Source organism: Aquarana catesbeiana, linkage group LG01 (assembly GCF_042186555.1).
Source record: "Aquarana catesbeiana isolate 2022-GZ linkage group LG01, ASM4218655v1, whole genome shotgun sequence".
Taxonomy (NCBI): domain Eukaryota; kingdom Metazoa; phylum Chordata; class Amphibia; order Anura; family Ranidae; genus Aquarana; species Aquarana catesbeiana.
This window is the reverse complement of record NC_133324.1, coordinates 963,721,184-963,747,668: the sequence shown is the minus strand read 5'-3', so window position 1 is coordinate 963,747,668 and position 26,485 is coordinate 963,721,184. Positions and strand designations below refer to the sequence as shown.

At 45.3% G+C, this 26,485-nt stretch overlaps 1 protein-coding gene and 1 long non-coding RNA gene across 3 annotated transcripts in view; one reads left to right on the top strand and one right to left on the bottom strand.

The window, feature by feature from the left end:
• The window catches only part of LOC141121997 (uncharacterized), a 267,457-nt gene extending 252,593 nt beyond the window's left edge, over positions 1 to 14,864 (bottom strand). The window contains exons 1-2 of one of the 2 annotated variants that reach the window (XM_073611785.1): positions 14,701 to 14,864; positions 13,255 to 13,409 (exon numbers count right to left, since the gene is read on the bottom strand). In XM_073611785.1, the coding sequence (XP_073467886.1) occupies positions 13,255 to 13,342 (88 nt within the window). In that variant the 5' untranslated portion in view covers positions 13,343 to 13,409; positions 14,701 to 14,864. Of the gene's footprint in view, positions 1 to 13,254; positions 13,410 to 14,176; positions 14,218 to 14,700 lie in introns of those variants that run through there. The other variant, XM_073611794.1, reaches the window with a different exon arrangement.
• LOC141122008 (uncharacterized) overlaps positions 14,486 to 26,485 on the top strand; it is a 61,060-nt gene continuing 49,060 nt past the window's right edge. Inside the window, exon 1 of the long non-coding RNA XR_012240610.1 lies at positions 14,486 to 14,619. This is a non-coding gene — a long non-coding RNA (uncharacterized lncRNA). The remainder of the gene's footprint in view (positions 14,620 to 26,485) is intronic.

The following is a 26,485-nucleotide window of genomic DNA, read 5'->3' as shown; positions in this document are numbered from 1 at the left end:
AAATAGCTCACTGTGTTGATATTATCCACCACCTGCGACCAGAAATGTTGTATGACAGGGCAGGACCACACAACATGCATAAAAGTGCCTAGTTCAGTCTTACATTTAGGGCATCTATCCGATTGTGTTGGATATATGTTGGAGAGTTTCTGCGGTGTGTAATATGCTCTGTGTAGAAATTTAAGCTGGATATAGCTATCCCTTGCCGAGATCATTAGTGGCATGTACTGCTGGATCCCCTCTTCCCAGTCGTCCTCAGCAAGGTCAGGTATATCCCCCCTCCATTTATTATACAGTCTACTCCCTTCATCACTGCCCACACCTGCTATCGCAAAATAAAGGGAGGAGAGGGTGCGGTCAACATTTTGTGAGATCAGGAGTTTCTCTACCCCATGCGATTGCACTGTGACCCCTTCTGGAAACTGTGCCTGTATTGCATGTCGCAGCTGTAAATATCTGAAGAACATCTTGGAGGGGAGCTGGAAGGTATCCCTGAGTGTGTCATAAGGAATTATTCTACCCCGTGACATGACCTGTTGCACCACCTTAATTTCATACCTAGCCCACAGTGCCGGATCAGGAACCGTCAATAAGTGATGTAGCTTGGGGTTACCCGATAGTGGAGTGTATGGAGAGATTATCCCTGAACCTCCTATTTTACCCGACATTTGCTCCCAGACTCTCACAGTCGTCCTCATAGATGACGTGATGTCAGAGTGTGCCTTTGGGCCCCTGAATACCAAATTGCTTAGCGCCGAGTACGACCCCAGGATAGCTGCTTCTAGATTAACTGCGGGGTTAGATCTTGCCTGGGTGAACCACCACCTGACCGTAACCATGACCGCTGCCCAGTAGTACCATTTAAAGCAGGGAAGGGTTTACTTTCTCTTTAAGCCTAATATGTTTATTATGTAAGAATTGATGATTGTAATAGCATTTATATTATGTATGGCATGATATAAAGGAGATTAGTTCATGTTATGATTATTATTGCAGATAATTCTCCCCTTGAAGTCCCCCCGAGGAAAAGTGTTTTTTCCCGTGAAACGCGTTGCGGCATTCACAAGGCAGGCAGTGGACCCCCCTGATGTATCACACATTGGGTGCAACACTGCCAATGAGGGGAGTTCCTCTATATGGAATCTGTTTTTATTGTATTTTTATGTCAATGTACTGTACTGTATATATTTTTTTGATTGTTATTGTTATTTTTTGTTAGTGATTGTTATCTTTAATAGAAAAAAAAATGAGACTTTACAAACATGTTATACTTACCTCCTCTGTGCAGTTGGTTTTGCACAGAGCAGCCCGGATCCTCCTCTTCTCAGGTCTCTCTTTGGCTCTCCTGGCCCCTCCCACTTGTTGAGTGCCCCAACAGCAAGCAGCTTGCTATGGGGGCACCCGAGCCGAGCCACAGATCCGTATGTCCATTCAGACACAGAGCCCGGGTTCTGCCCTGTCCTCTCTCTCTCCTGATTGACTAACTGACTTTTATTGACAGCAGTGGAAGCCAATGGCGCCACTGTTGCATCTCAGCCAATCAGGAGGGAGAGTCACTGACAGCCGAGGCATTCGTGGGCATCGCTGGATAGAGATTAGGCTCAGGTAAGTATTAGGGGGGCTGAGGGGGAATGCTACACTCTGCAGTTTTTTTTATCTTAATGCATAGAATGCACCTTCTGCCTTTACAATCCCTTTAAGGCCAATGTTAAATAAAAGTTTTATTGGTTGTCCATGTGCACCAAATCCATGTCATTTGTCTATAGGGCCAGGTGGGAGCGCTGCCATCCTTGGTGGACATTATATGACTTTCTCCCAGGTTTGGGCCGTGCTGCAGTGAGATCTGTCACTTGATGACACTGTGACCCATCACAGTAAATCACATGACAATTGTACACAATGAAGGGTTTCCATTCATACCATTCATTGTGTACCATTGTGTTGATCTCTGTGATTGGTCACAGTAATCACATGGTATAGACAGGGCCACCCATCTGTACCATGTGATTAGCTGTGGCCAATCACAGCTAATCACCATAGTACACACTGAATGGATTTCAATCAGAAAAAAAATGGTTGCTTAGTACAGCGATTATCACTGTTCTAAACAATCATAGTGTATAAAAAAAAATTAAAAAATCCTGATCACCTCCTCAGAGTAGTACTGTGTTACTATGGTAACATTATATTGCTCTGGTCACAGTATGTAAAAGAAAAATTGTAAAAAAAAAGAAAGAAACTAATAAATAAGTTACACAAATTGAAACACTGTTTTAATTGCATTTTACATATTGTCAGCAGTCAGTATCCCTGATCGCCACCATACCATTTATACGATGGTGCTGTACTGCACTGGTGACATTATGTTAAAGGAGAAGTACGGGGAAAAGCTGGTTTGGCTGTACTTCTATGGATCACAGGGATGTAGTTTGCTGAAAACGGGTCACAGGAGTGCAAAACAGAGAGTGGGCTGAAGTCCGCTCTCTGATGACATCACAGAAGTGGGTTTAGGCTCCGGGTCATCACAGCCACGGAGTCCAGAGCCGCCTAGATCCCTGGAAAGACACCTGGCTCAGCCTCTCAGCAAGCCACTGAGAGACTGAGCCGGCCGCACCCCGCCCCCTCCACAGCCCAGCGCTCCAATGAGCGAGGAGGGGGCAGAACAGAGAGCTGTGAGAACCGAGCGTTCAGCGGTGTTCTATCGCTCGGTTCTCAGTGCAGAGGGGCCCAGGGAGAGATGCTGCATCCAGCTAGGTAAGTATGAATTTAAAAAAAAACATACTTCTCTTTTCTTTAAAGATAGTGACAAAAAAAAACACTTTTTTAACCCCTTGCTGACCAGCCGTCGCAGTTTTACTGCGGCAGAAAGGCACGGCTGGGCGAAATGATGTTATGTTGCGTCGCTTCGCCCTCTGGCCACTAGGTGCGCGTGCCCGCTGCTCGCCCCCGGAGCCGATGCAAGTGCCCGGCGGGCCCGATGACCGCCGGGCTCCCGCGATCGCTCGTTACACAGCAAGAACCGGGATCTGTGTGTGTAAACACACAGATCCCGGGTTCTCTGAGGGGAGAAGAGACTAATCGTGTGTTCATACAAAGTATGAACACCAATCTCTCTCATCCCCTAGCAAGTCCCATCCCCCCTACAGTTAAAACACACGCTGAGGGAGCACATTTAACCCCTTGATCGCCCCCCTAATGTTAACCCCTTCCCTGCCAGTGACATTTTTACAATAATCAATGCATTTTTATAGCACTGATCGCTGTATTAATGCCAATGGTCCCAAAAATGTGTCAAAAGTGTCCGATGTGTGTGTCATAATGTCGCAGTAACAATAAAAATCGCAGATCCCCGCCATTACTAGTAAAAAAAAAATAATAATAATAAAAATGCTATAAATCTATCCCCTATTTTGTAGACGCTATAACGCAAACCAATCAATAAACGCTTATTGCGATTTTTATTACCAAAAATATGTAGAAGAATACATATTGGCCTAAAATGAGAAAAAAATAGCTTTTTTATAAAAAAAAAAAAAAAAAATGGGGATATTTATTATAGCAAAAAGTACAAAATATTGTGTTTTTTCAAAATTGTCGCTTTTTTTGTTTATAGCGCAAAAAATAAAAACAGCAGAGATTATCAAATACCACCAAAAGAAAGCTCTATTTGTGGGGAAAAAAAGGACGTCAATTTTGTTTGGGTCCAACGTCGCACGACTGCACAATTGTCAGTTAAAGAGACGCAGTGTTTAATCGCAAAAAATGGCCTGGTCATTCTGCAACCAAATCTTCCGGGGCTGAAGCGGTTAAATTACTTAATTCTCAAAAAAATTGTGACAAAAAATTACAACTTACAAAAAATTTGCCATGCCTCTTAATAAATACTGTGGACTGTCTACTTTCCAATAAAAGGGGGTCATTTGGGGGATATTTGTACTGTCCTGGAATTTTAGGACCTCAAGAAATGAGATGTCAGTACATCAGGATTGATCGATTTTCAGATATATCCCATAGTTTGTAGACGTTATAACTTTCACACAGAATAATTAATATGCACTGATTCGGGTTATTTTTTTACCGAAGTGCAGCAGAATACATCTAAATTAATGAAGAAAGATTATTTATTTGCTAAATTTTATAACAGAAACAAAGAAAAACGTTTTTTTTTTTTGTTTAAATATTCGCTACAGCATCCACACATTTCACCCTGCTGCCAACCTCCCTTAAGGCCTGTACACACGATCGGACTTTTTGACAACAAACATGCAAATTAGCTGTTTTGGAGCAACATCCGACCGTGTGTACGCTCCATCGGACAAACTTTTTCTGTTTCCATCGGACTTTTGTTGGCTGTGCGAACGCACAAACTTTCCGGCAACAAAAGTCCGATGGAGCAAAGTCCGATCGTGTGTACACAAAGCCATCAGACTTTTGTACAAACTACAGTACGCAGCCGCGAGAATGTTTCCAGCGCGATCCCATCGTGCTGTTTCTCGGAGACAGGGTACTGTACATCTCACGCTGGCTGCAATAGGAAAAACACATATTTCTACTGCGGCGAGCGAGAGAGGAAATTCCCCTCTGGGGGAATACCTGGCCCTTTGGTCTGGTATGGATTTTAAGGGGAACCCCCTACGCCAAAAAAAGGCGTAGGGCCCCCCCAAGATCCATACCAGACCCTTATCCGAGCACGCAGCCTGGCCGGTCAGGAAAGAGGGTGGGGACAAGCAAGCGCCCCCCCCCCCTCCTGAACCGTGCCAGGCTGCATGCCCTCAACATGGGGGGTGGGTGCTTTGGGGGAGAGGGGCGCCTTGCAGCCCCCCACCCCAAAGCACCTTGTCCCCATGTTGATGAGGACAAGGGCCTCTTCCCGACAACCCTGGCCGTTGGTTGTTGTTGGTTGTTGGGGTCTGCGGGTGGGGGCTTATCGGAATCCGGGAGCTCCCTTAATAAGGGGGCCCCCAGATCCCGGCCCCCCACCCTATGTGAATGAGTATGGGGTACATCGTACCCCTACCCATTCACCTAGGGAAAAAAGTGTCAATAAAAAAAAACATACTACACAGGTTTTTATAGTAATTTATTAGACAGTTCCGGGGGTCTTCTTCCGACTTCGCAGCTCTCTACGGCCTCTTCTCGCGGTGTCTGGTTCTTCTCCCGCTCTCCGGCCTCTTCTCCCGGTTTTCGACCTCTTCTCCCGGTGTCACAAGCATGCCCCAGGACTGTGACGTCATAAGGGGGCGGGGTCACCGCCTATATAAATGATTGCGGAGTGCTCACACAGCATTACAGTGGGAGAGAGCGTCGTGTCAACATCGGGAGAAGAGAAGAGGGAAGAAGACGACGCAGAAGTCCAGGCCACCGCTAGCAAAAGAGCGGCAGAAGATAGCGGAGGAGCCGGCAGAAGAACACGGACACCGTGAGAAGAGGTCGAACACCGGGAGAAGAGGCCGGAGAGCAGGAGAAGAACCGGACACCGTGAGAAGAGGCCGGAGAGAGAGGCGAAGTCAGAAGAAGACCCCCGAAGTCGGAAGAAGACCCCCGGAGCTGTCTAATAAATTACTATAAAAACCTGTGTAGTGTGTTTTTTTTTTATTGACACTTTTTTCCCTAGGTGAATGGGTAGGGCTACGATGTACCCCATACTCATTCACATAGGGTGGGGGGCCGGGATCTTGGGGCCCCCACTTATTAAAGGTGGCTCCCAGATTCCGATAAGCCCCCGCCCGCAGACCCCGACAACCAAAGACCAGGGTTGTTGGGAAGAGGCCCTTGTTCTCATCAGCATGGGGACAAGGTGCTTTGGGGGAGGGGGACCACAGGGCGCCCCCTCCCCCAAAGCACCCACCCCCATGTTGAGGGCATGCGGCCTGGTACGGTTCAGGAGGGGGGGTGCTCGCTCATCCCCACCCCCTTTCCTGACTGTCCGGGCTGTGTGCTCGGATAAGGGTCTGGTATGGATTTGGGGGGGACCCCCACGCCGTTTTTTCGGCGTAGGGGTTCCCCTTAAAATCCATACCAGACCTAAGGGCCTGGTATGCCCCCAGAGGGGAACCCATGCCGTTTTTTTATTTAAAATTTGGTGTGGAGTTCCCCCTCAAGATTCATACCAAACACAGTGCCTGGCATTGGCGGGGATCTAAGTCGGATTCCTGCACCAGTGTGAACCCGGCTCGCAAGGTGTCAATTGACACAATATCAGACAATACAGAAGTTGACCAAAGGGTGGTGGTAAAGAGCTGAAAAACCACGTGATTTGGTAAAGGTTGGCTGAAAAAGTTCTGCTGTGTGTATGCAATACAAACTTATGGCCAATGCCCTTTGTACAAAAATCCAATGGAAAGTTTGTACAAAGTCCTATTGTGTGTACGAGGCTTTATGCCGCGTACACACGAGCGGACTTTACGGCAGACTTTGCCCGGCTGACTTTTCGACGGACTTTACGACGGACTTTCTGAATGAACAGACTTGCCTACACACAATCAACCAAAGTCCGTCGAATTCGTACGTGATGACGTACGACCAGACTAAAATAAGGAAGTTCATAGCCAGTAGCCAATAGCTGCCCTAGCGTGGCTTTTTGTCCGTCTAACTAGCATACAGACGAGCGGACTTTTCGACCGGACTCGAGTCCGTCGGATAGATTTGAAACATGTTTCAAATCTAAGTCCGTCCAACTTTTGAGAAAACAAAGTCCGCTGGAGCCCACACACGATCGAATTGTTCGACGAAATCCCGTCCGCCGGGCAAAGTCTGCCGTAAAGTCCGCTCGTGTGCACGCGGCATTAGACTCACTTCTCAGTCAATGAACATTCTTTTGCTTGTCTTTGTTGCTTTTATTAGGGGATTGAACTTGGTTGGGGAAAAGGGACATGGGATGCCCATAAAATGAATTGTACTTTGTAGAATAAAAGTAACTCATAGCTCCCAACTGTCCCTGATTTTGAGGAACTGTCCCTGATTTCAAGGACTGTCCCTGATTTCAAGGGACTGTCCCTGATTTGGAGCAATGTCCCTCTGTCCCTCATTCCTCCTCATCTGTTCCTCATTTTTGGTCTGATCTGTATAGATTATATAAAATGCACTTTTTATCTATCAAAAAGTGTTTTCCAGCACTAAACCTTTCATCTGATTTCTAAATTGCTGCATTTGTAAATTCCAAAAGCCAATATAAAGGAATAGAAGTGGTAAAAAAAAAAAAAAAAACACTTGTGAGTTTAACCAATCTTGTTTTTTGTACAATTCTCCTTTAAGAGGGCATGGCAAGGGGTGTGTCCTATGCCTACATACTTTTGCTGATAGTTGTCCCTCATTCCCATCTCAAAAAGTTGGGAGGTATGGTACCTGCATCACACTTCTCAGCAGAACAAGGTGGCGGACTCTAAACATACCATCAGCACATGACTAGGCCTCACTCTGAATAAGTCCCAAGGTCTTTACTTGATAGCCATTTGTAGGCCGGGGTCTGCAGTACCCCTCTGTGGTACCAACCAATTTAATTGAGAAGAATAAATGTGGATGGACTACTGATCCCATCAAGTCTGTTTTGCAAATCCTGCCTGCCCTCCTGGCTGCAGCGATTTGACACAAAACTCCAACAGCCTCTACATCCAGCTCCCCTGGCATGTCTCTTCCAGAGCTTTCCACTCACCGATACCTGTCCTGGATCCTTCCTGAATGACTTTACTCCAGACGTGCTGACCAACTGTCCTTCCAGCTCCTGTTCCAGGACACCTCTCCATGACGGTGTAAGGAGAGGCTCCCTCCCAGCTCCCGAGCTCCCTGCCTGTGATACACCCCCCCCCAGAAAGGGGGTTCCCTCAGACATGACAGTCTAATGCTCCATCTTTCAATTCACCCAGCCGACAACTCCTCCCTCAGCAGCCTGACCATGGGTATATGTAGGAGGCCTACCGCCTGCCAGTCCTAGTTGGGGATTGGTCAGAGCTCCTCACATGCACCCCATGTCACTCCAGCTCCCTGCCCCATTTTCCAGAACATTATCCCTGGAAACAGATGTAGCGCTGGTAGATTTTTAAGCTTTTTAGGTAAATCTAGTGGGTTACTTGTTAGGTGGAGTTAGGTTTGCCTCTGTTCCAGCTTGGCTGAGTTACGTGTGATTCCACGCTGCACCGGTGGGTGTCGTTGTCCCCATGGGCCGGTGTTGGAAAGGCAACGTGTTAAAGCGAATGGATGCTCCTCTGTCCCGGGAACAACTCGGTGGAAGTGGTCCTCCGAGTTGCATTCTGGGAGAGGGTATTTATGGGACAGACGCCATGTTTAGGGTTTTTTTTCAGCCACCTGCTAGCCCTCCTGGCCGTCAGGTATGCAATAGGAATACCACCTCGTGGTCCTCCGTTCCGGAGGCCCACGTCGCTGCAGCGTGTGGGTGGGCCCAGAAGCCTGTCTGGGGCCTACCACAGCAGCAGTGGAATGGTCCTGAGCTGTCTATCCTGAGTGAAGAAGCTGGACAACTGAGAAGATCCCAGGGGAGGACCCGTCATGGAAGGATCATGCAGAGTGCTGGTCTGGAGAGGGGCCTGGTGACTCAGTTGGAGGACGTATCCTGAAGTAATCTTACTGCATAGTACTGCCGGTTGGCTTAAAGGTTCAAGTGCTGTGTCTGATATTCATAGCAAACCAATACATCCTGTGGCAGAGGATCGTACAGGTTTTATTCCAAACAAGTCTGTGGCAGAGACTTTTGTTCATGCTGCGTACTGGCTGCTAGATCGGTGAGAGAGGTCTATCCAGGCGGGCAAAGATTGAATCCCACAGGGGGAGTGCATCCAATTACAAGTGTTCAATTCCAAATGATGTTCTAAAGAATACTAAAGAAAGGTATTTGAGCTTCCCTGCAACTTTCCTTCTGCCTCTTCCTGCTACTTCCTTTATTATTGGTTCATTAAAGCATTGAAAACATACTCAAGTGTTTGGTGCCTATATCGTCCAGAGGTAAACTCAACGGGACCCTAGACCCGGTGCCGGTGAAACAGAGGTGGCAAAAGTGAAGGTAACAGCCCGCTTTAAACCAGCAGCTCCACCGAGAGTTATTGCTACACAGAGGAGGCACCCAAGAGCTGAAGTCCCTGTCAGTCACCTACTGCTATGCTAAACCACTCCCCTGCCCCCAGATCAAAACAAACAGGCCTAGCTCACAGCATAGGCCTGCCTAAATTTACCTGCAGTAGCAGCTTACACAAATAAAGATGGGGGAAACCTCAGATGAGAGAACCCCGAGAGATAAAGCGGCTACTATGGCAGCAAAGGGAATACTAGAGTCTGGTAAAAATGTACAAAAATGTATTCAAAGTAAAGAATAAAAGAGGCGGCTCTAATCTCTTCCACTCCAAAGGGAGTTTCTGAAGTAATCTGCGAAATGCAGCCATGGATGAGGTATACCTCCTTGGAGGTTTATCCCTAGCCTGGGGTCACATCTCCATTTAGAGTGGTAACTGGAAGAACAGTGTGCCTAATTCAAACCAAGTGGTGTGTCTCTCCTTGATGGTTCCACCTTGAAAGGCCCCGACCGGGTTAAGGTCGCAAGCTCTTCTAAGCTTGCCATTTGGTAAGCGCACAATTTTATTATCACAGTGGTGTGGTGAAGGACTCATTGATTCCCATATTCACGTCCCGTATTTACCATCAAGATTGGTTCTCAATAGGACAATCCAGTTGTTTATATAACCTATGAACTTGGAGTTTATCCCAATTTTTTGGTTTTTTACCTATGTACTAATTCTGTTCATCACATGGAATATTTCTCACAGCGCTGCTCCTCTTTTATCTAATTTTGTTATGTGTGTATCTCACGTTTTAGCAGCTGCTTTATATATTTGATCACTTATTTGTCACATTAGATTGGGTTTCATTTACAATTTATTTTTATTTGTCAATAGGTGGTTTTGCATTATTTAGTTTAATATAGCGCGGTGATTTGCTCTGTTTTTTCCTAAAGAATAAAAGCATTGCTCAAATTACTGGGAATCAATTAATATCTACACTGGTTATGGTTTGTTAAGTCCCACACTGGTGCGGTACTTAGACAATGGACATACAGACGTTATAAAAAACTAAGTAAACAAATATATATATATATATATATATATATATATATATATATATATATATATATATACACATACAGTGGGGACGGAAAGTATTCAGACCCCCTTAAATTTTCCACTCTTTGTTATATTGCAACCATTTGCTAAAATCATTTAATTTTAATTTTTTCCTCATTAATGTACACACAGCACCCCATATTGTACACACAGCACCCCATTTTGACAGAAAAGCAGGATTGTTGACATTTTTGCAGATTTATTAAAAAAGAAAAACTGAAATATCACATGGTCCTAAGTATTCAGACCCTTTGCTGTGACACTCATATATTTAACTCAGGTGCTGTCCATTTCTTCTGATCATCCTTAAGATGGTTCTACGCCTTCATTTGAGTCCAGCTGTGTTTGATTATACTGATTGGACTTGATTAGGAAAGCCACACACCTGTCTATATAAGACCTTACAGCTCACAGTGCATGTCAGAGCAAATGAGAATCTTGAGGTCAAAGAAACTGCCTGAAGAGCTGAGAGACAGGATTGTGGCAAGGCACAGATCTGGCCAAGGTTACAAAAAAAAAAATCTGCTGCACTTAAGGTTCTTAAGAGCACAGTGGCCTCCATAATCCTTAAATGGAAGACATTTGGGATGACCAGAACCCTTCCTAGAGCTGGCCGTCTGGCCAAACTGAGCTATCGGGGGAGAAGAGCCTTGGTGAAAGAAGTAAAGAAGAACCCAAAGATCACTGTGGCTGAGCTCCAGAGATGCAGTCGGGAGATGGGAGAAAGTTGTAGAAAGACAACCATCACTGCAGCCCTCCACCAGTCGGGGCTTTATGGCAGAGTGGCCCGACAGAAGCCTCTCCTCAGTGCAAGACACATGAAAGCCTGCATGGAGTTTGCTAAAATACACCTTAATTCTAAGTGGTATGTGTGGAGAAAACCAGGCACTGCTCATCACCTGTCCAATACAGTCCCAACAGTGAAGCATGGTGATGGCAGCATCATACTGTGGGGGTGTTTTATAGCTGCAGGGACAGGACAACTGGTTGAAATCGAGGGAAAGATGAATGCGGCCAAGTACAGGGATATCCTGGACGAAAACCTTCTCCAGAGTGCTCAGGACCTCAGAGTGGGCTGAAGGTTTACCTTCCAACAAGACAATGACCCTAAGCACACAGCTAAAATAACGAAGGAGTGGCTTCACAACAACTCCATGACTGTTCTTGAATGGCCCAGCCAGAGCCCTGACTTAAACCCAATTGAGCATCTCTGGAGAGACCTAAAAATGGCCGTCCACCAACGTTTACCATCCAACCTGACAGAACTGGAGAGGATCTGCAAGGAGGAATGGCAGAGTATCCCCAAATCCAGGTGTGAAAAACTTGTTGCATCTTTCCCAAAAAGACTCATGGCTGTATTAGATCAAAAGGAGCTTCTACTAAATATTGAGCAAAGGGTCTGATTACTTAGGACCGTGTGATATTTCAGTTTTTCTTTTTTAATAAATCTGCAAAAATGTCAACAGTTCTGTGTTTTTCTGTCAATATGGGGTGCTGTGTGTACAATAATGAGGAAAAAAATGAGCTTAAATGATTTTAGCAAATGGCTGCAATATAACAAAGAGTGAAAAATTTAAGCGGTCTGAATACTTTCTGTCCCCACTGTATATATATATATATATATATGTATATATATATATATATATATATATATATATATATATATATATATATATATATTTTTTTTTTTTTTTTTTTTCAGAAAAGGATGCCTGCACGTATGCAATTCTTTCAATTTATGATTTCATTGATTGCCTGCAGTAATTGTGTATACAACAGTCACACATGAACATGTAGAGGTCAGTAGCTAGCAGAACCCGGAAGTACTGACCACAATGAAGCAGGGTTCCGCTTGATAGATAAATGATATCTCAGGTAAGCAAGGTGAACTAATCAACTATTGCAGGAATGCATTAAAGTTCCGAAGTAATGCTTGAATACATTTTTGTACATTTTTACCAGACTCTAGTATTGCCCTTTGCTGTCTTAGTAGCCACTTCATCTCTCGGGGTTCTCTCATCTGAGGTTTCCCCCATCTTTTCTTTTCTTTTGGTCCAGTTTGCTTGGCTATGGCAGCAACACCTTACTTGGGTGAATGGCATTGGGTCTGTATTAAGTAACATATATGGTAGAGGTGCCATCAGTGGACCTGTCATCATCTTTTTTGTCTTGAGCTTACACAAAAAACCTACACTAGCACCTAACTACCTAAGGTAGAGGGTGCTACAGGTATTTTTTTTGTGTGTATTTAGCAAAAGATAAAAACCCCAGCAGTGATTAAATATCACCAAAAGAAAGCTCCATTTATGTGAAAAAAAGTTAAAACACTTCATTTGGATACAGTGTAGCATGACTGCACAATTGGCATTCAAAGTGTGACAGTGCTGAAAGGTGAAAATTGGCCTGGGCAGGAAGGGGATAAAAGTGCCCGGTATTGAAGTGGTTAAAATTCCACATTGTTCCAGTATTCTCCATTTTGGTTTTGGTGTTCCCATTTTGATTAGGGTGTGGTGTCCGTTGAACGCTGACTCCTGTTACATATCATCACTTCTCCACATTGCTAATCCTAACAGTGTCTCCCCCCCCCCCCCATGGTCCAATGGTGTAAGGTCCCAAGACAAATGCAAGGTCCATTGCTCTGCGTTGGACTGGGGGGATGCCGAGGGACAGTCCACCACTGGGGAGCAGAGGATCAGGTAAGTAAAAGTGCTTTTACTCTCAGCTAGACTAAACAAGTAGTCAAACCTTGAAATGCGGACACCACCACACAGTAAGGGAGAATTTTCAGATTTTCCGGGGTTGGCCACTAAAAAAATGCTGGCCCTCACACTGATGACTGTCCGCATGGTAAAATACGGCATTTTACCGCACAGACTGGTGTGAACCAGTCCTAAAGGTTTTTTCATAGCGGTATGACATTAACAATGTGAACAGCTCCAACCTCTAACAATAAATTTATTTTGATACATCAATGTGTGATGGAGGTATGAAGGCTCCTTCCCTGGTGAGCCCAGGATATTTCCTTGCCGATTTTCACCATAATATTCCATAATCATTGGTGACTGAAAATAATATATAAAGAATCACCTTCAACCTGTGATAATATTAAATGTCACCTTCTTTGTCTTACCGTCCTCTTCCGAAGAGTTGGCATCAACTGGCATCAGTTGGCAGAGGAGACAGATGGTGATCACCAGATAAGACCATAGTGTAGACATGGCAGGCGGACCCCCAGCTGCAGTCAGTGTGCTCAGTCTTATCACTGCCTGTTCTGTACATCACACACTGACAGAGGAAAGGAAAGAAAAAAGATCTGCTCTAACTTCTTACACCCAGAAACTCATAAAGTAGGCGACAGAAAACAAGATAGATAGATAGCATCATCAAAACAATGTATATGAAGGTAAACAAGCTCCAGGAGGCAGTGGAGGACAGAAAAGCCTGGCGCGCTATGGTCCATGAAGAGTCAGACATGAATCGGACATGACTAAACGACTGAACAACAAATGTAAATCAGATAAACTTTGTAAATTACACAATCTTTTCTTCTATCAAATCTGCCTCTAGATTGTTTTCTTTTTTAAATATGGCCACCATTGTCTTCTCTCGTCCTCAGCACTTCCCCTAAACAAGGATTGCCAACCATCATTTTTTTTCACAAAGAGTTTATAAAAAACCCAGATTTCTCCCGTCCATCAAGGTCTGTGGAGAGGAGAACCTGTCTGTGAATATACGATGGCTGGCAGCAACTGTCACTTCAGGATAAACGTCTGAAGCGCTCTCTCACAGTGCCCACCAGCAACATTTGCCCCTGAGTGACTAGATGGATAGGATAAGCAGAGGCTGGATTGGATCCACCACTTGCCTTATTCCTGCTGTTATTGCCTGCCAAGCTTCAAGCTCCACCCCCACCCCCACCCTATCCCTGTTGTTACCGCCAAGCCTTAAGATGCACCTCCACCATATTCCTGCTGTTACTGCCCATCCCCAAGCTCCACCCCACCATACACCGGTTTTACCACCAAGCCTCAAGCTTCACCTCCACCACTCACCCTATCCCTGCTGTTACCACCAAGCCTCAAACTCTAACCCCACCCTATCCCTGCTGTTACTGCTCATCCCTAAGCTCCACCCTTCAACTCCCACCCTATCCCTGCTGTTACCACCAAGCCTCAAGCCTAACCCCACCCTATCCCTGCTGTTACTGCCCATCCCCAAGCTCCACCCTTCAACTCCCACCCTATCCCTGCTATTACCGCCAAGCCTCAAGCTCCACCCCACACCCTAAACGTGCTGTTCCTGCCCAGCCTTAAGCTCCACCCCACCTCTCACCCTATCCCCGCTGTTCCTGCCCACCCCCTGGTGTGCAGTGCCTGGTTACACTGCCTACAAAAGGGTTCCTGGTGTGGGTGGCAGATTTGAACAGAGAGGGCGAGACAGAGATCCTGTATGTATACTGGAGATGCCGGAGCCTCGTGGAGACCAGACATAATAGGTGAGCCTTCTGTACAGTGAACGACTCCCTCTCTACCCCCCATCCACACTCCTATCCACCCTTCACCAAGTTCTTACCAACCTGAACTTCTGGAAGGAAAATTGAAGCCAACAGGATGTGTTATAGATGATCAGAGATGGGACACGAGCTATCCTCCCCCGCACAGTTGCCTTCAATCAGTGACAGTCTGCCTTTACCATACCCAGTTTTATATTTGCAGATCAGCTGTGTACTCCCCCCCACCTCTGTCCCTCTCTGTGCTTCTATGGAAAAAAAGGAATAGGAAGCCCTGTGTGCTGGACCCCTTCCAAATCTCGGAAGAATCAACTTCTACTACAATCCTTAGCAGAGTTCCATTGAAGAAGCTTCCACCCCTGAAAGTGACCTCTGTCCATCCCTCTACACTGAGACTGGAATCAAGAACAAAAAAAAAGGGGGGGGGGGACTCTACAAATATAATCCTAATTAAAGGTACCACATCCTAAACATTAGACTTATGAATCTCCATAACCATACAGAACAAGATACAGGACTTTAGAGGTACAAATCACAAACTAATTATATAAAAAGTTCAATTTTGTTCTTCCATTTAGAGATCCACAATAAAATATGTATTATATATTATATATGTATATATGTATATATAGTATATATGTACAGGCTGTTCATTGTACATTCATATCCAAAGTACAATATTTCACCCCAAAGATCCAAATACATCATTATAAATGTACAAATGATTTTTTAATCCATATTTCCAAAGCAAGTGCATATGAGGATATCACTCTTCAACACATTTCTGCATTGACCCAAGAAACGCATTGAGCAATAAAAATGTGAATATATATATATATATATATATATATATATATATATATATATATATATATATATATAGTTTGTGATTTTGTATCTCTACAGTATAGTCTGTAGCTTTTTTTGTATAGTTAAAGTGTAAGTTCACCTTTACAGAATAATTTGTAAGGTGAACTTGCACAGGACTCTCTACTCATCCCCCCCCCCCTGGCCTGCTGACCCAGAGCTCGGCGATCTCCTGTTCTGAGCTCCGCTATAGCCGCGTCACGGATCCAGGGCTTAGAGATTCCCTCGGCTTTCACTCTTCTTCTTCCCCACTGACGGGACGGGCTACGCGGTTTCTGATTGGTCAGCGCCGACCAATTAGAATGCTCCTAAACGTACCCCCATGACTGGGGGGGGGGGGGGGGGCCTGTGTAAGTTCACCTTACAGATTTTTCTGTGAGGTGAACTTACCCTTAAGGAATTTCATAAGTCTGTGCTGAAACTGGCTGGCTGGGTGAAAGGAGTTCATACTCTGGTCCCCCCATCTCTCTCTCCCTCTCTCTCTCTCTCTCTCCCTCTCTCCCTCTCTCCCTCCCCTCTCTCTCCACCCCCATCTCTCTCCCCCTCTCTCTCTCTCTCTCCTTTCTCTCCCGCTCCCGCCCTTTCTCTCTCTCCCTCCCCTCTCTCTCCACCCCATCTCTCTCTCTCTCTCTCTCTCTCTCTCTCTCTCTCTGTCTCTCTCTATCTCTCCCTCTCCCTCTCCCCCATCTCTCTCCCCCTCTCTCTCTCTCTCTCTCTCTCCTTTCTCTCCCGCTCCCGCCCTTTCTCTCTCTCCCTCTCTCCCTCCCCTCTCTCTCCACCCCCATCTCTCTCCCCCCCTCTCTCTCTCTCTCTTCTTTCTCTCCCGCTCCCGCCCTTTCTCTCTCTCCCTCTCTCCCTCCCCTCTCTCTCCACCCCATCTCTCTCTCTCTCTCTCTCTCTATCTCTCCCTCTCCCTCTCCCCCATCTCTCTCCCCCTCTCTCTCTCTCTCTCTCTCTCCTTTCTCTCCCGCTCCCGCCCTTTCTCTCTCTCCCTCTCTCTCTCCCTCTCTCTTCCCTTCCCCCCTCTCTCCCACACTCTCTCTCCCTCCCTCTTTTCTCCCTCTCCTCTCTCCCCGTTATCCCCCCTGATCTCTCTCTCTCTCTCTCTCCCCCCCTCTCTGTCTCTCTCTCTCTCCCCTCCCTCCTCTCTCTATCTCCATCTCTCTCCTTTCTCTCCCTCTCTTCCTCCCCCTCTCCTCTCTCTCTCTCCCTCTCTCTCTCCCCTCTCTCTCCCCTCCTCTTTCTCTCTCCTTTCTCTCCCGCTCTCTCTCTCTCACTCTCTCTCCCCTTTTTCTCCCTCCTCTCTCTATCTCCCTCTCTCTCCTTTCTCTCCCTCTCTTCCTCCCCCATCGCTCTCTCTCTCTCTTCCCTTCCCCCCTCTCTCCCACACTCTCTCTCCCTCTCTCTCCCCTCTCTCTCTCTCTTACCTCTCTCACACTCTTTCCCTCTCTCCTCTCCCTCTCTCTCTCTCCCTCCTTTCTCTCCCCTCTATCTCCCCCTCTGTCTTCCACTCTCTCTCGCTCTCCTCCTCTCTCTCTCTTTCTATCCCTCCCTGATCTCCCCTCTCTCGCATCTCTCTCTCCCTCCTATCTCTCCCCCTCTGTCTTCCTCCTACTTCTCTCTCACAGTCTCTCTTCTCATCTCTCTATCTCCTCTCCATCTCTCTCCTCTCTCCCCCTCCCTCTGTCCCTCTCTTTCTCCTCCCTCCCAGGGCACATCATTAGCAAATCTGGGCATTCCCATACAGTGATGGACAGGGGTTCAGGGGAATGTGGGATTATAGTTTTGAAGTGTTTTCCTGTGTTCTGACATTTTATTAAACTGCAGTGCTGTACTGTGAAAAGGACACTCATACACTATACCATGGATCTCCTGTGCCTCAGGCCAATTTTTAGTAAGTCGAGGAGTTCAGCTTTATCAGAAGTAAACCTTCCAGTAGCTTTTGGATCCGTTGTGTTCAATTCAGGCCTATTACCATTGGATAAATAAATCAGGTGACACAGCCAAAATGAACTAAAATGCCCTTCTTCTTAACACCAATTGGGGGTCTGCGTCTTTTAGGATGGTCTGGAAGGCATTCAAATTGCATGACGGAAAGCTTTTGGCTTCCCATATCACTAGATACAAAACCTCCTCAAAGCAGAAGATCATTTAAAGTCCTCAGAACAGATCTTTCAAACCGATTCATCTGTGGCCAATGCTTCTGTAGTCAGAATGCAGACTAGATTAGGTAACCAGCTCCATTTCAAAAAAACCAAACAAAAGATCGTCTTTAGTAAACAGCAGATTTTTGAACATGGTGAACAAGCTGGCACATTACTTGCCTGAATGGCTCATCTGGATCTTAAGCCCCCTGTAGTAATCACATTGCAGACTGTCTCCGGCGACCATACTGCTGACCCCGACCTGGTAGCCATGGAATTCAAGACCTTTGTTTCGGACCTTTACTCCTCCACCTCCCATCACTCCCATGCAGAATTGTCTGAATTCCTGTAAAATATTTCTTTCTCTTCACTAACCCCTTCACAAATCAATTAGAGGCCCCTATTACTATTGACAACATTGAGGAAGCCATGGCCTACCTCTCCCCATTCAAGGCATCTGGTTCGGATGGACTACCCTTGGAATTTTATACACAGTTCAGGGAGATTCTTGCTCCAAGAATTGTTTAACCATATATTTGACTCGGCCACTCTTCCTGCTACCATGGGAGAGTTCCTAATTGTCTTGATTCCTAAGCCTGGAAAGGACCCTCTCTTGCCAGAATCATACTGCCCCATTTCTCTCCTACAATTAGATGTGAAAACACTAGCAAAAATTCTAGCACTATGGGGGTTATTTACGAAAGGCAAATCCACTTTGCACTACAAGTGCACTGCAAGTGCACTTGGAAGTGCAGTCGTTGTAAATCTGAGGGGGACATGCAAGAAAAATAAAAAACAGCATTTTATCTTGTACATGATTGGATGATAAAATCAGCAGAGCTTCCCCTCATTTCAGATCTACCCCTCAGATTTACAGCGACTGCACTTCCAAGTGCACTTGCAGTGCACTTGTAGTGCAAAGTGGATTTGTCTTTCGTAAATAACGGCCAATGTCTTAAAAAAGTTATACTAATCCTAGTACATCCGGACCAGGTCGGTTTTATGCCAAACAAAAACACAGCCTTCAACTTAAGGCAGCTTTTCATGAACATACAATCTAATCAAGATAACGTCAGTTCCCGGGTCGTGGTCAGGCGCTTGATTCGGTGGAGTGCGAGTACTTGTGGGAATGCCTTTGTAGGTTTGGGTTTGGCCCAAATTTTATGAAATGGCTTCAACTACTTTACCAAGCCCCCATGGCTCGGATCCAAGTAAATGGCAGTATGTGTCTGACTCTTTCCCTCTTTCCAGAGGTACAAGGCAAGGCTGCCCGATCTCCCCCCTACTCTATGCACTAGCTGTAGAGCCCTAAGCTATGAGACAAAATCCGAATATCAAAGGCCTTCAAGCTGGTTCTGTAGTCAAAACTATCAGCTTTTATGCTGATGACATGCTTTTGTATCTGTAAGATGCGGAGTCATCACTGGCAGCTATCTTGCTCCTAATCCAAAGGTTTGGGGAATTTTCAGGCTTGCAGATCAATTGGAGCAAGTCCCAGATTCTCCCTTTGGACCTGGGTACTCCTGCTGCTCAGCAGGCCTCCTTTTCTCTTGTCAGGGCAAGTCAACTCAAATACCTGGGTATCCTAATTTCACAGTTTCCAGCAGATTACATTGAGTTAAATCTGGAACCCCTGTATACAGTTCTCAAATCTAAGATGCAAATATAGTCTCGCCTACCACTTGGTGTCATGGGACGTATTCATTTAGGGAAGATGATTTTACTTCCTAAACTACTCTATGTCTTTTGGCATGCCCCGCTATACATTCCCCCTTGAATCTTAAAAGCCATGGAATCCATTCTTAACACATTTATATGGGGTATCTCTAGACATAAACTACCATGGTGTATACTTAAATGTCCCAGTAATTTGGGCGGTACTGCTCTGCCCGATTTACATCTATCCGAGATAGATACATCACCTTAGTATGCCATAATTCCCCCTTCCCAGTTAGCCATCCTTTCCAGTCCATTTTACATGGAGCAATGGAGCCTACTCACTTAGGCAATTGTCCGAGTATGCTTTACCACCACAGCAAAATCTGGAGTATAGACATGAAACTCACCAATGCTCCCATTTTCCACACCTTCACCCCATTGTGGAACAATCTATGTTTACCTGAGTTGCTATCACTGCCTGATTACAAGATATGGGCTGACTGGGGGGTTATATACCTTTCACATGTTTTTGTCAGCGGTAGAGTGAAATCATTCCAGGAACTCAAGATGGGATTTGGTATACCTAACCACATACCTAACACATCCCACGGTCCCAGAATTGGACCAGTGGGACGTCCATCATAGGCGCTGCAAGCTGCAAGCTCTGTTACTCGGCCGCACTCGGGGTCAGATCAGTCCCTGCTCAGTGGAGGTGCTCGGGGCTAATAACAGAACTGTGCATGCCCGAGACCCGGGGCTTTTTGGGGACCCACTCGGGGCTCCAGACCCCCTCAGCCCCCCCCCCCCCCCCCGACGCCACTGCTGGTGATACCTTATGTTTTGATAGCTTACATGTCTTTATTTTATTCTTTCCTTTTTACTCAATGAAGACATTGTTTTAAAAACATGCCCTTCTTCAGGTTAAAATTAATGAGATTGGGGTGCTGCTGCATTTAAACCAAGCCACATTTAGTTAAAAAAATTCTACTTATGGATGTTTTTTCACAGTTACATTATTCCAGCTTGGACTAATCCAACTTTGCATATACCATACCTGTGATATCCTTCTAGAAGCTGGAAATCACTGTTATAGACACTGCTAATCCAGACAACTCCACTAGCTTCTGTGTCCCATGCCAAGTGGCTGTCCTTCTGGATTCTGAACACAGGAGGTGAAAGATGCAATTTTACCTTTAATCACTAGTCCTGACTATTATCTTATTATCTAATTATAATTACCTTACCATCGGGCGATTCCATTGCTTTCACCTAAATATATCTCTATGCATAGGAAACAGCGTACATGAATAATTCACGCAGCAAAATTGCTTCATACACTGTTGCATTTATTCTGGCTCAGGTAAGGTGTTAAATATGGATGAAACATCACCTTCCACCAATAAGGGGTACATATTCAAATGACACATTTCCTTTTTAACATACAATCAACCAATCATAGTCATTAACTCTTTATCTAAGCAAACCCATCATGTCACATTATACCATGTTACATTATATCATGTCACCCAGACAGATCTAACTGGAGACTATCTTATGACACATACGTCGCTTCCCTATGTCTAGTTTAGTTTTCAACACAAGACCCATCTTACACAACAATATATATTTTTACTTAATCAGCAAGATAACTTGCCAAACCAATCTATTAACCTTCTATGAGGAGGTGAGTTGCCATCTAGATAAAGGAAGGCCCGTAGACGTGGTGTATCTGGATTTTGCAAAAGCATTTGACACAGTTCCCCATAAACGTTTACTGTACAAAATAAGGTGCGTTGGCATGGACCATAGGGTGAGTACATGGATTGAAAACTGGCTACAAGGGCGTGTTCAGAGGGTGGTGATAAATGGGGAGTACTCAGAATGGTCAGGGGTGGGTAGTGGGGTTCCCCAGGGTTCTGTGCTGGGACCAATCCTATTTAATTTGTTCATAAACGACCTGGAGGATGGGATAAACAGTTCAATCTCTGTATTTGCAGACGATACTAAGCTAAGCAGGGCAATAACTTCTCCGCAGGATGTGGAAATCTTGCAAAAAGATCTGAACAAATGAATGGGGTGGCGACTACATGGCAAATGAGGTTCAATGTAGAAAAATATAAAATAATGCATTTGGGTGGCAAAAATATGAATGCAATTTATAGACTGGGGGGAGAACCTCTGGGGGAATCTAGGATGGAAAAGGACCTGGGGGTCCTAGTAGATGATAGGCTCAGCAATGGCATGCAATGCCAAGCTGCTGCTAATAAAGCAAACAGAATATTGGCATGCATTAAAAGGGGGATCAACTCCAGAGATAAAACGATAATTCTCCCACTCTACAAGACTCTGGTCCGCCCGCACCTGGAGTATGCTGTCCAGTTCTGGGCACCAGTCCTCAGGAAGGATGTACTGGAAATGGAGCGAGTACAAAGAAGGGCAACAAAGCTAATAAAGGGTCTGGAGGATCTTAGTTATGAGGAAAGGTTGCGAGCTCTGAACTTATTCTCTCTGGAGAAGAGACGCTTGAGAGGGGATATGATTTCAATTTACAAATACTGTACTGGTGACCCCACAATAGGGATAAAACTTTTTCGCAGAAGAGAGTTTAATAAGACTCGTGGCCACTCATTACAATTAGAAGAAAAGAGGTTTAACCTTAAACTACGTAGAGGGTTCTTTACTGTAAGAGCGGCAAGGATGTGGAATTCCCTTCCACAGGCGGTGGTCTCAGCGGGGAGCATTGATAGCTTCAAGAAACTATTAGATAATCACCTGAATGACCGCAATATACAGGGATATGCAATGTAATACTGACACATAATCACACACATAGGTTGGACTTGATGGACTTGTGTCTTTTTTCAACCTCACCTACTATGTAACTATGTAACTTTTAAAGGTGCAGTTCGTATATTCGATTGCAAATCACAAGGGGGGCTTTTTACATGACCCTTTCAGGAGGTCATCTGTTTGGCACGGACGCCATTCAGAATTTGGTTTGCATTTTCTCAATGAGTGCCCCGCATTCTCTGATTGAACAAGATAGAGATGTGGTGCAGTGACACCACAGGCAGGGTGGGGCATATACGGACACATCTTGGGCAGGGCAGAGGGTATAAATGATGGACCTGTAGTGATGGTAGACCTGATGGATACACCATAGGGGAATGCACAGCCTTTGAAACAGTTACACTTGATGGAGGATATTGTTGTGATGACTTGATGATGGATTTAGAGATGAGTTATAACCAGGGGACTCCTCTGTGTGTTACTCTTTACAGCTCGGGGTGTGAGGATGACTTTGGGACAATGCTGGAACAGCTTGATTGGGATTTATACAGCTCCATTTTCCTTGTAATAATTGTCCTTGAGGTTCGATCGTAATTATGTATTGGTAATTCACTATATTGGTTGGACGGTTATATAGTATCATTAGAGTTATAAATACTATAATCATTTCTATATATATGATGTTGCTATGCAGGACAGTGCCCGGTACATGATTATGTATTTGTGGCTGTGGTATTATCTCTAGATTTCTGGGTTGACAGGTAATAGATAGCACATTATTCTGTATATCTGTAACATGGGAGCTTATGTGATTGGTTTTAAATAAGATGTTATATGATTACAGATAATTCATCGTTTGCAGTCCCAATACTTTGTACCTTTTTTGGCTCCATTCTATTGGTGTTCTTGGATTCTGTTTCCTGCTTTGCTGCAGTTAAGGAAGCCTTTTTACTATAGGCCCGTTCTTTATGTATCATGTAAGTAAATATTGGTGTTATTTGTAATTTGATGGAAACATATTATGGTATGAATATCTCATTATACATTGTAGATTATCGTCATCCAGAGTCTCATGAAGAAGTGAATTCATTTCATGAAACGCGTAGTGCATGGGTCATTATTGACGGACCGTGGTCCAGAATCGGACCGAGTGACAGTGCTGTCTGGACTGTGGACATGCCACTGTCACAGCTTGGTGTCCTCTCCCAGCACTTCCACCCGGCCACTGATGTCATCCTTATGACGGGACGGGGATGTGGGTGGGAGCTGCTGCAGATCGGAACAGAGTGCTGGAATGTGTTTTCATATTAACAAGCCCGGTAATCATTAACATAATAACTTGGGCGGCTCCCACCCTCCATCCACATCTGCTGCTCCTCCTGCCCGCTGTAGGGGTGACATCGGTGGCTGGGCAGGAGATGGACTCCAGGATAATTAGTGCCTCTGCCCTGCCAAAGGTACTGTAGCACTGTGCAAGGGGAGACTTGTAATAAAAGGGACATTGTGTTATGAAGAGGCACTGTGTGTTACATAGTTACATAGTTAGTCTGGCTGAAAAAAAGACACAAGTCCATCTAGTTCAACCAATAAAAGGACAAATAAAATGTGTGTGTGTGTGTGTATATATATATATATATATATATATATATATATATTTATATACAGTGCCTTGAAAAAGTATTCATACCCCTTGAAATTTTCCACATTTTGTCATGTTACAACCAAAAATGTAAATGTATTTTATTGGATATTTTATGTGATAGACCAACACAAAGTGGCACATAATTGTGAAGTGGAAGGAAAATGATAAATGGTTTACACATTTTTTTACAAATAAATACGTCAAAAGTGTGGCGTGCATTTGTATTCAGCAACCATTTACTCTGATACCCCTAACTAAAATCTAGTGGAACCAATTGCCTTTAGAAGTCACCTAATTAGTAAATAGAGTCCACCTGTGTGTCATTTAATCTCAGTATAAATACGGCTGTTCTGTGAAGCCTTCAGAGGTATGTTAGAGGACCTTAGTGAGCAAACAGCATCATGAAGGCCAAGGAATACACCAAACAGGTCAGGGATAAAGTTGTACTTGGAGTCAATCTGTGGATAGTATAGGAAAGGAACAAACAGCAACAGAGAACATTGACCTGAGGTGTGCCAGGGTCACTTGGTCAGTATGCCTAAAAGGGGGCATTACCCAAGTGTGAAATGAAAGAATGAAATGAAAAGAAAAAAGGGAATGGGTGGGTGGGATACGAGAACCTACGACCACGAGGGAGGAGGCAAAGGAGGGCGGGCTTTATGCAGCCTGACTCCTCCTACAAATACAGGCTGACCTGCGGTCAGCCTTACACTTGTACTCTGAGTCAACCTTGACCTGAGGTGTGCCAGGGTCACGTGGTCAGTATGCCTAAAAGGGGGCAAAAATATACACAGTAGGATGAAAGCTTACAAAGAGATTATTACAAAATGAATTAACGTTCAATCTGCCAAATTGACAAACGCTTGTGACATCTCAAAAAGTGGCTCTGGGACATACCCAGAGAAATAAGACGACCTCCACCCACCCAAATTCTAAATAGTAAGGGCCGGGACCCCTTGGCGCAAAGCCGCTCCTATCCTGAATGAATGGCCAGAGTATGCTTAGGGTCCAGACCCCGATTGGCCAAAAGGGGATGGCAATGAAGTATGCAATGAGCTGCGGAGAGGGGAGCACAAAGGGAAAGGCAACAGAGGACCATCCCTGGGTTTATCAGACGTAACACTGATGAGCTGGTCTAACACCAAAGTCGGTCTTGCCGGTCTTCAAGAACATGAAGTCAGTGCTACCTCCCGCTTGCTGCGTCTTGTGAGCATGCAGATGTAACCAGAACAGACTGGAGTGCCTAATCAGTTGATAGGCCAAAAGTATGAGAGAGCCTGGGCCAGAAAGCGTAACTCCCTAGCCTCAAACCATAAAGGCCAGATATACCGCTGCCTAGAGCACACAAGCTGGGTACCAACCCAGAAGGAGACCTCAAGAGCATGTCAGACATCATGGAAAATATGACCCGTGATGGGAAGTCTGCTGGGCATAGCAGGAGGGCTACTCCTCAGGATCCCTTTGAGGATGGCTTTAATAGGGTGCGCAGAAAATAAAGAAAGGCCTGTTGGGGTCTTCCAAAACAGAAATGCTGAGTCCCAGCCAGATACAACCTGATAGTGCCGTGGGCCAATTTAAGTTGGGAGTGGCAAAAAACAGAAAAACTAATAGGTACTAGAGGTTGTAACTGTCGGGACTAGGAAAACTCGACTGGAAAGCCTGGAAAACATTCCAAACAGTGACATGAGCCATCCTGGCATACAAAAATAAAGAACTAAAAGAACAAGGCTGCTGCATTAGCCTAACGGGAACCAAATGCTGGAACCAAGGAGAAGGCGCGGCGCAGGCATCTGCGCCTGAGACCTGAGCCTACCGGTACCGGCCTAGGCCCCGAGGGGGTTCCGGAATACACTAACCACTAAGTCAGTAGAAGCTGCAGGAGCTGCATTGGCCGACTTCCAACAGTTCCACTTTATTACGCAACTTCTGGCAGCACGTAGCTAGGAAATTAAGGGTAGTGTAGAATTAGGACAGGGAAGAAACCACAGTCCGCAGGGTAACTTGCTCCGCACTTGCGTCTGACACACAAGGGAACAGCAACCTAAAAATTGGGCTTCCCGAGCCGAAGCCGAGAAAGCAAACCCCCTGTGTTGTAATTCTGACATCAGATCAAAGAGTTGCGGCTAGCTATGTGTGAACAAAGAGGCCTTGGGCCGGTCCAGGTTCTGAAAGAGGGTGAGCTACCATGCTCCGACCCCCTAGCCAGAGAAGGAGGGTTAGAAGCAAAGTCCCCATCATCCGCTGTTCAAGACATGACCTGCATGAACCGAATAAAAAAAAAAAACTAGACATAACCAAGAATGTAACAATCGCCCCCAAGAATTACCTGGGACCAATTGCACGCCCCCTGAAAAACACATCGTTAGAACGTGCCCGAAGTATGCCAGTCTTGTGCGATTACCAGGCCGAGTACCTGAGGCGAAATAGGCAACTAACATACGCTCAGGCCTAGAAACCTGAAAACGAGTCTGGGTACTAAAGTGCATGGAAACCTGAAAAACATGACACAGAAATCGAGATGTAATGCAAGCTGCGTGAAGGAACATAACTAAACAAGAAACGCAAACTGCATGAGAAACGCAGGTTGCATGAGAACGTGAAAGGTATGGACAACGTGAGTAACACGGAAAAGACGTGAGTAACACGGAACGTGAGTTGCACATGAAACCTAAAATTGCACGAGAAAAGTAAACTGTACGAGAAACGTAAAATTGTACGTGAAACGTAAAATTGCACGAGAAACGTGAAC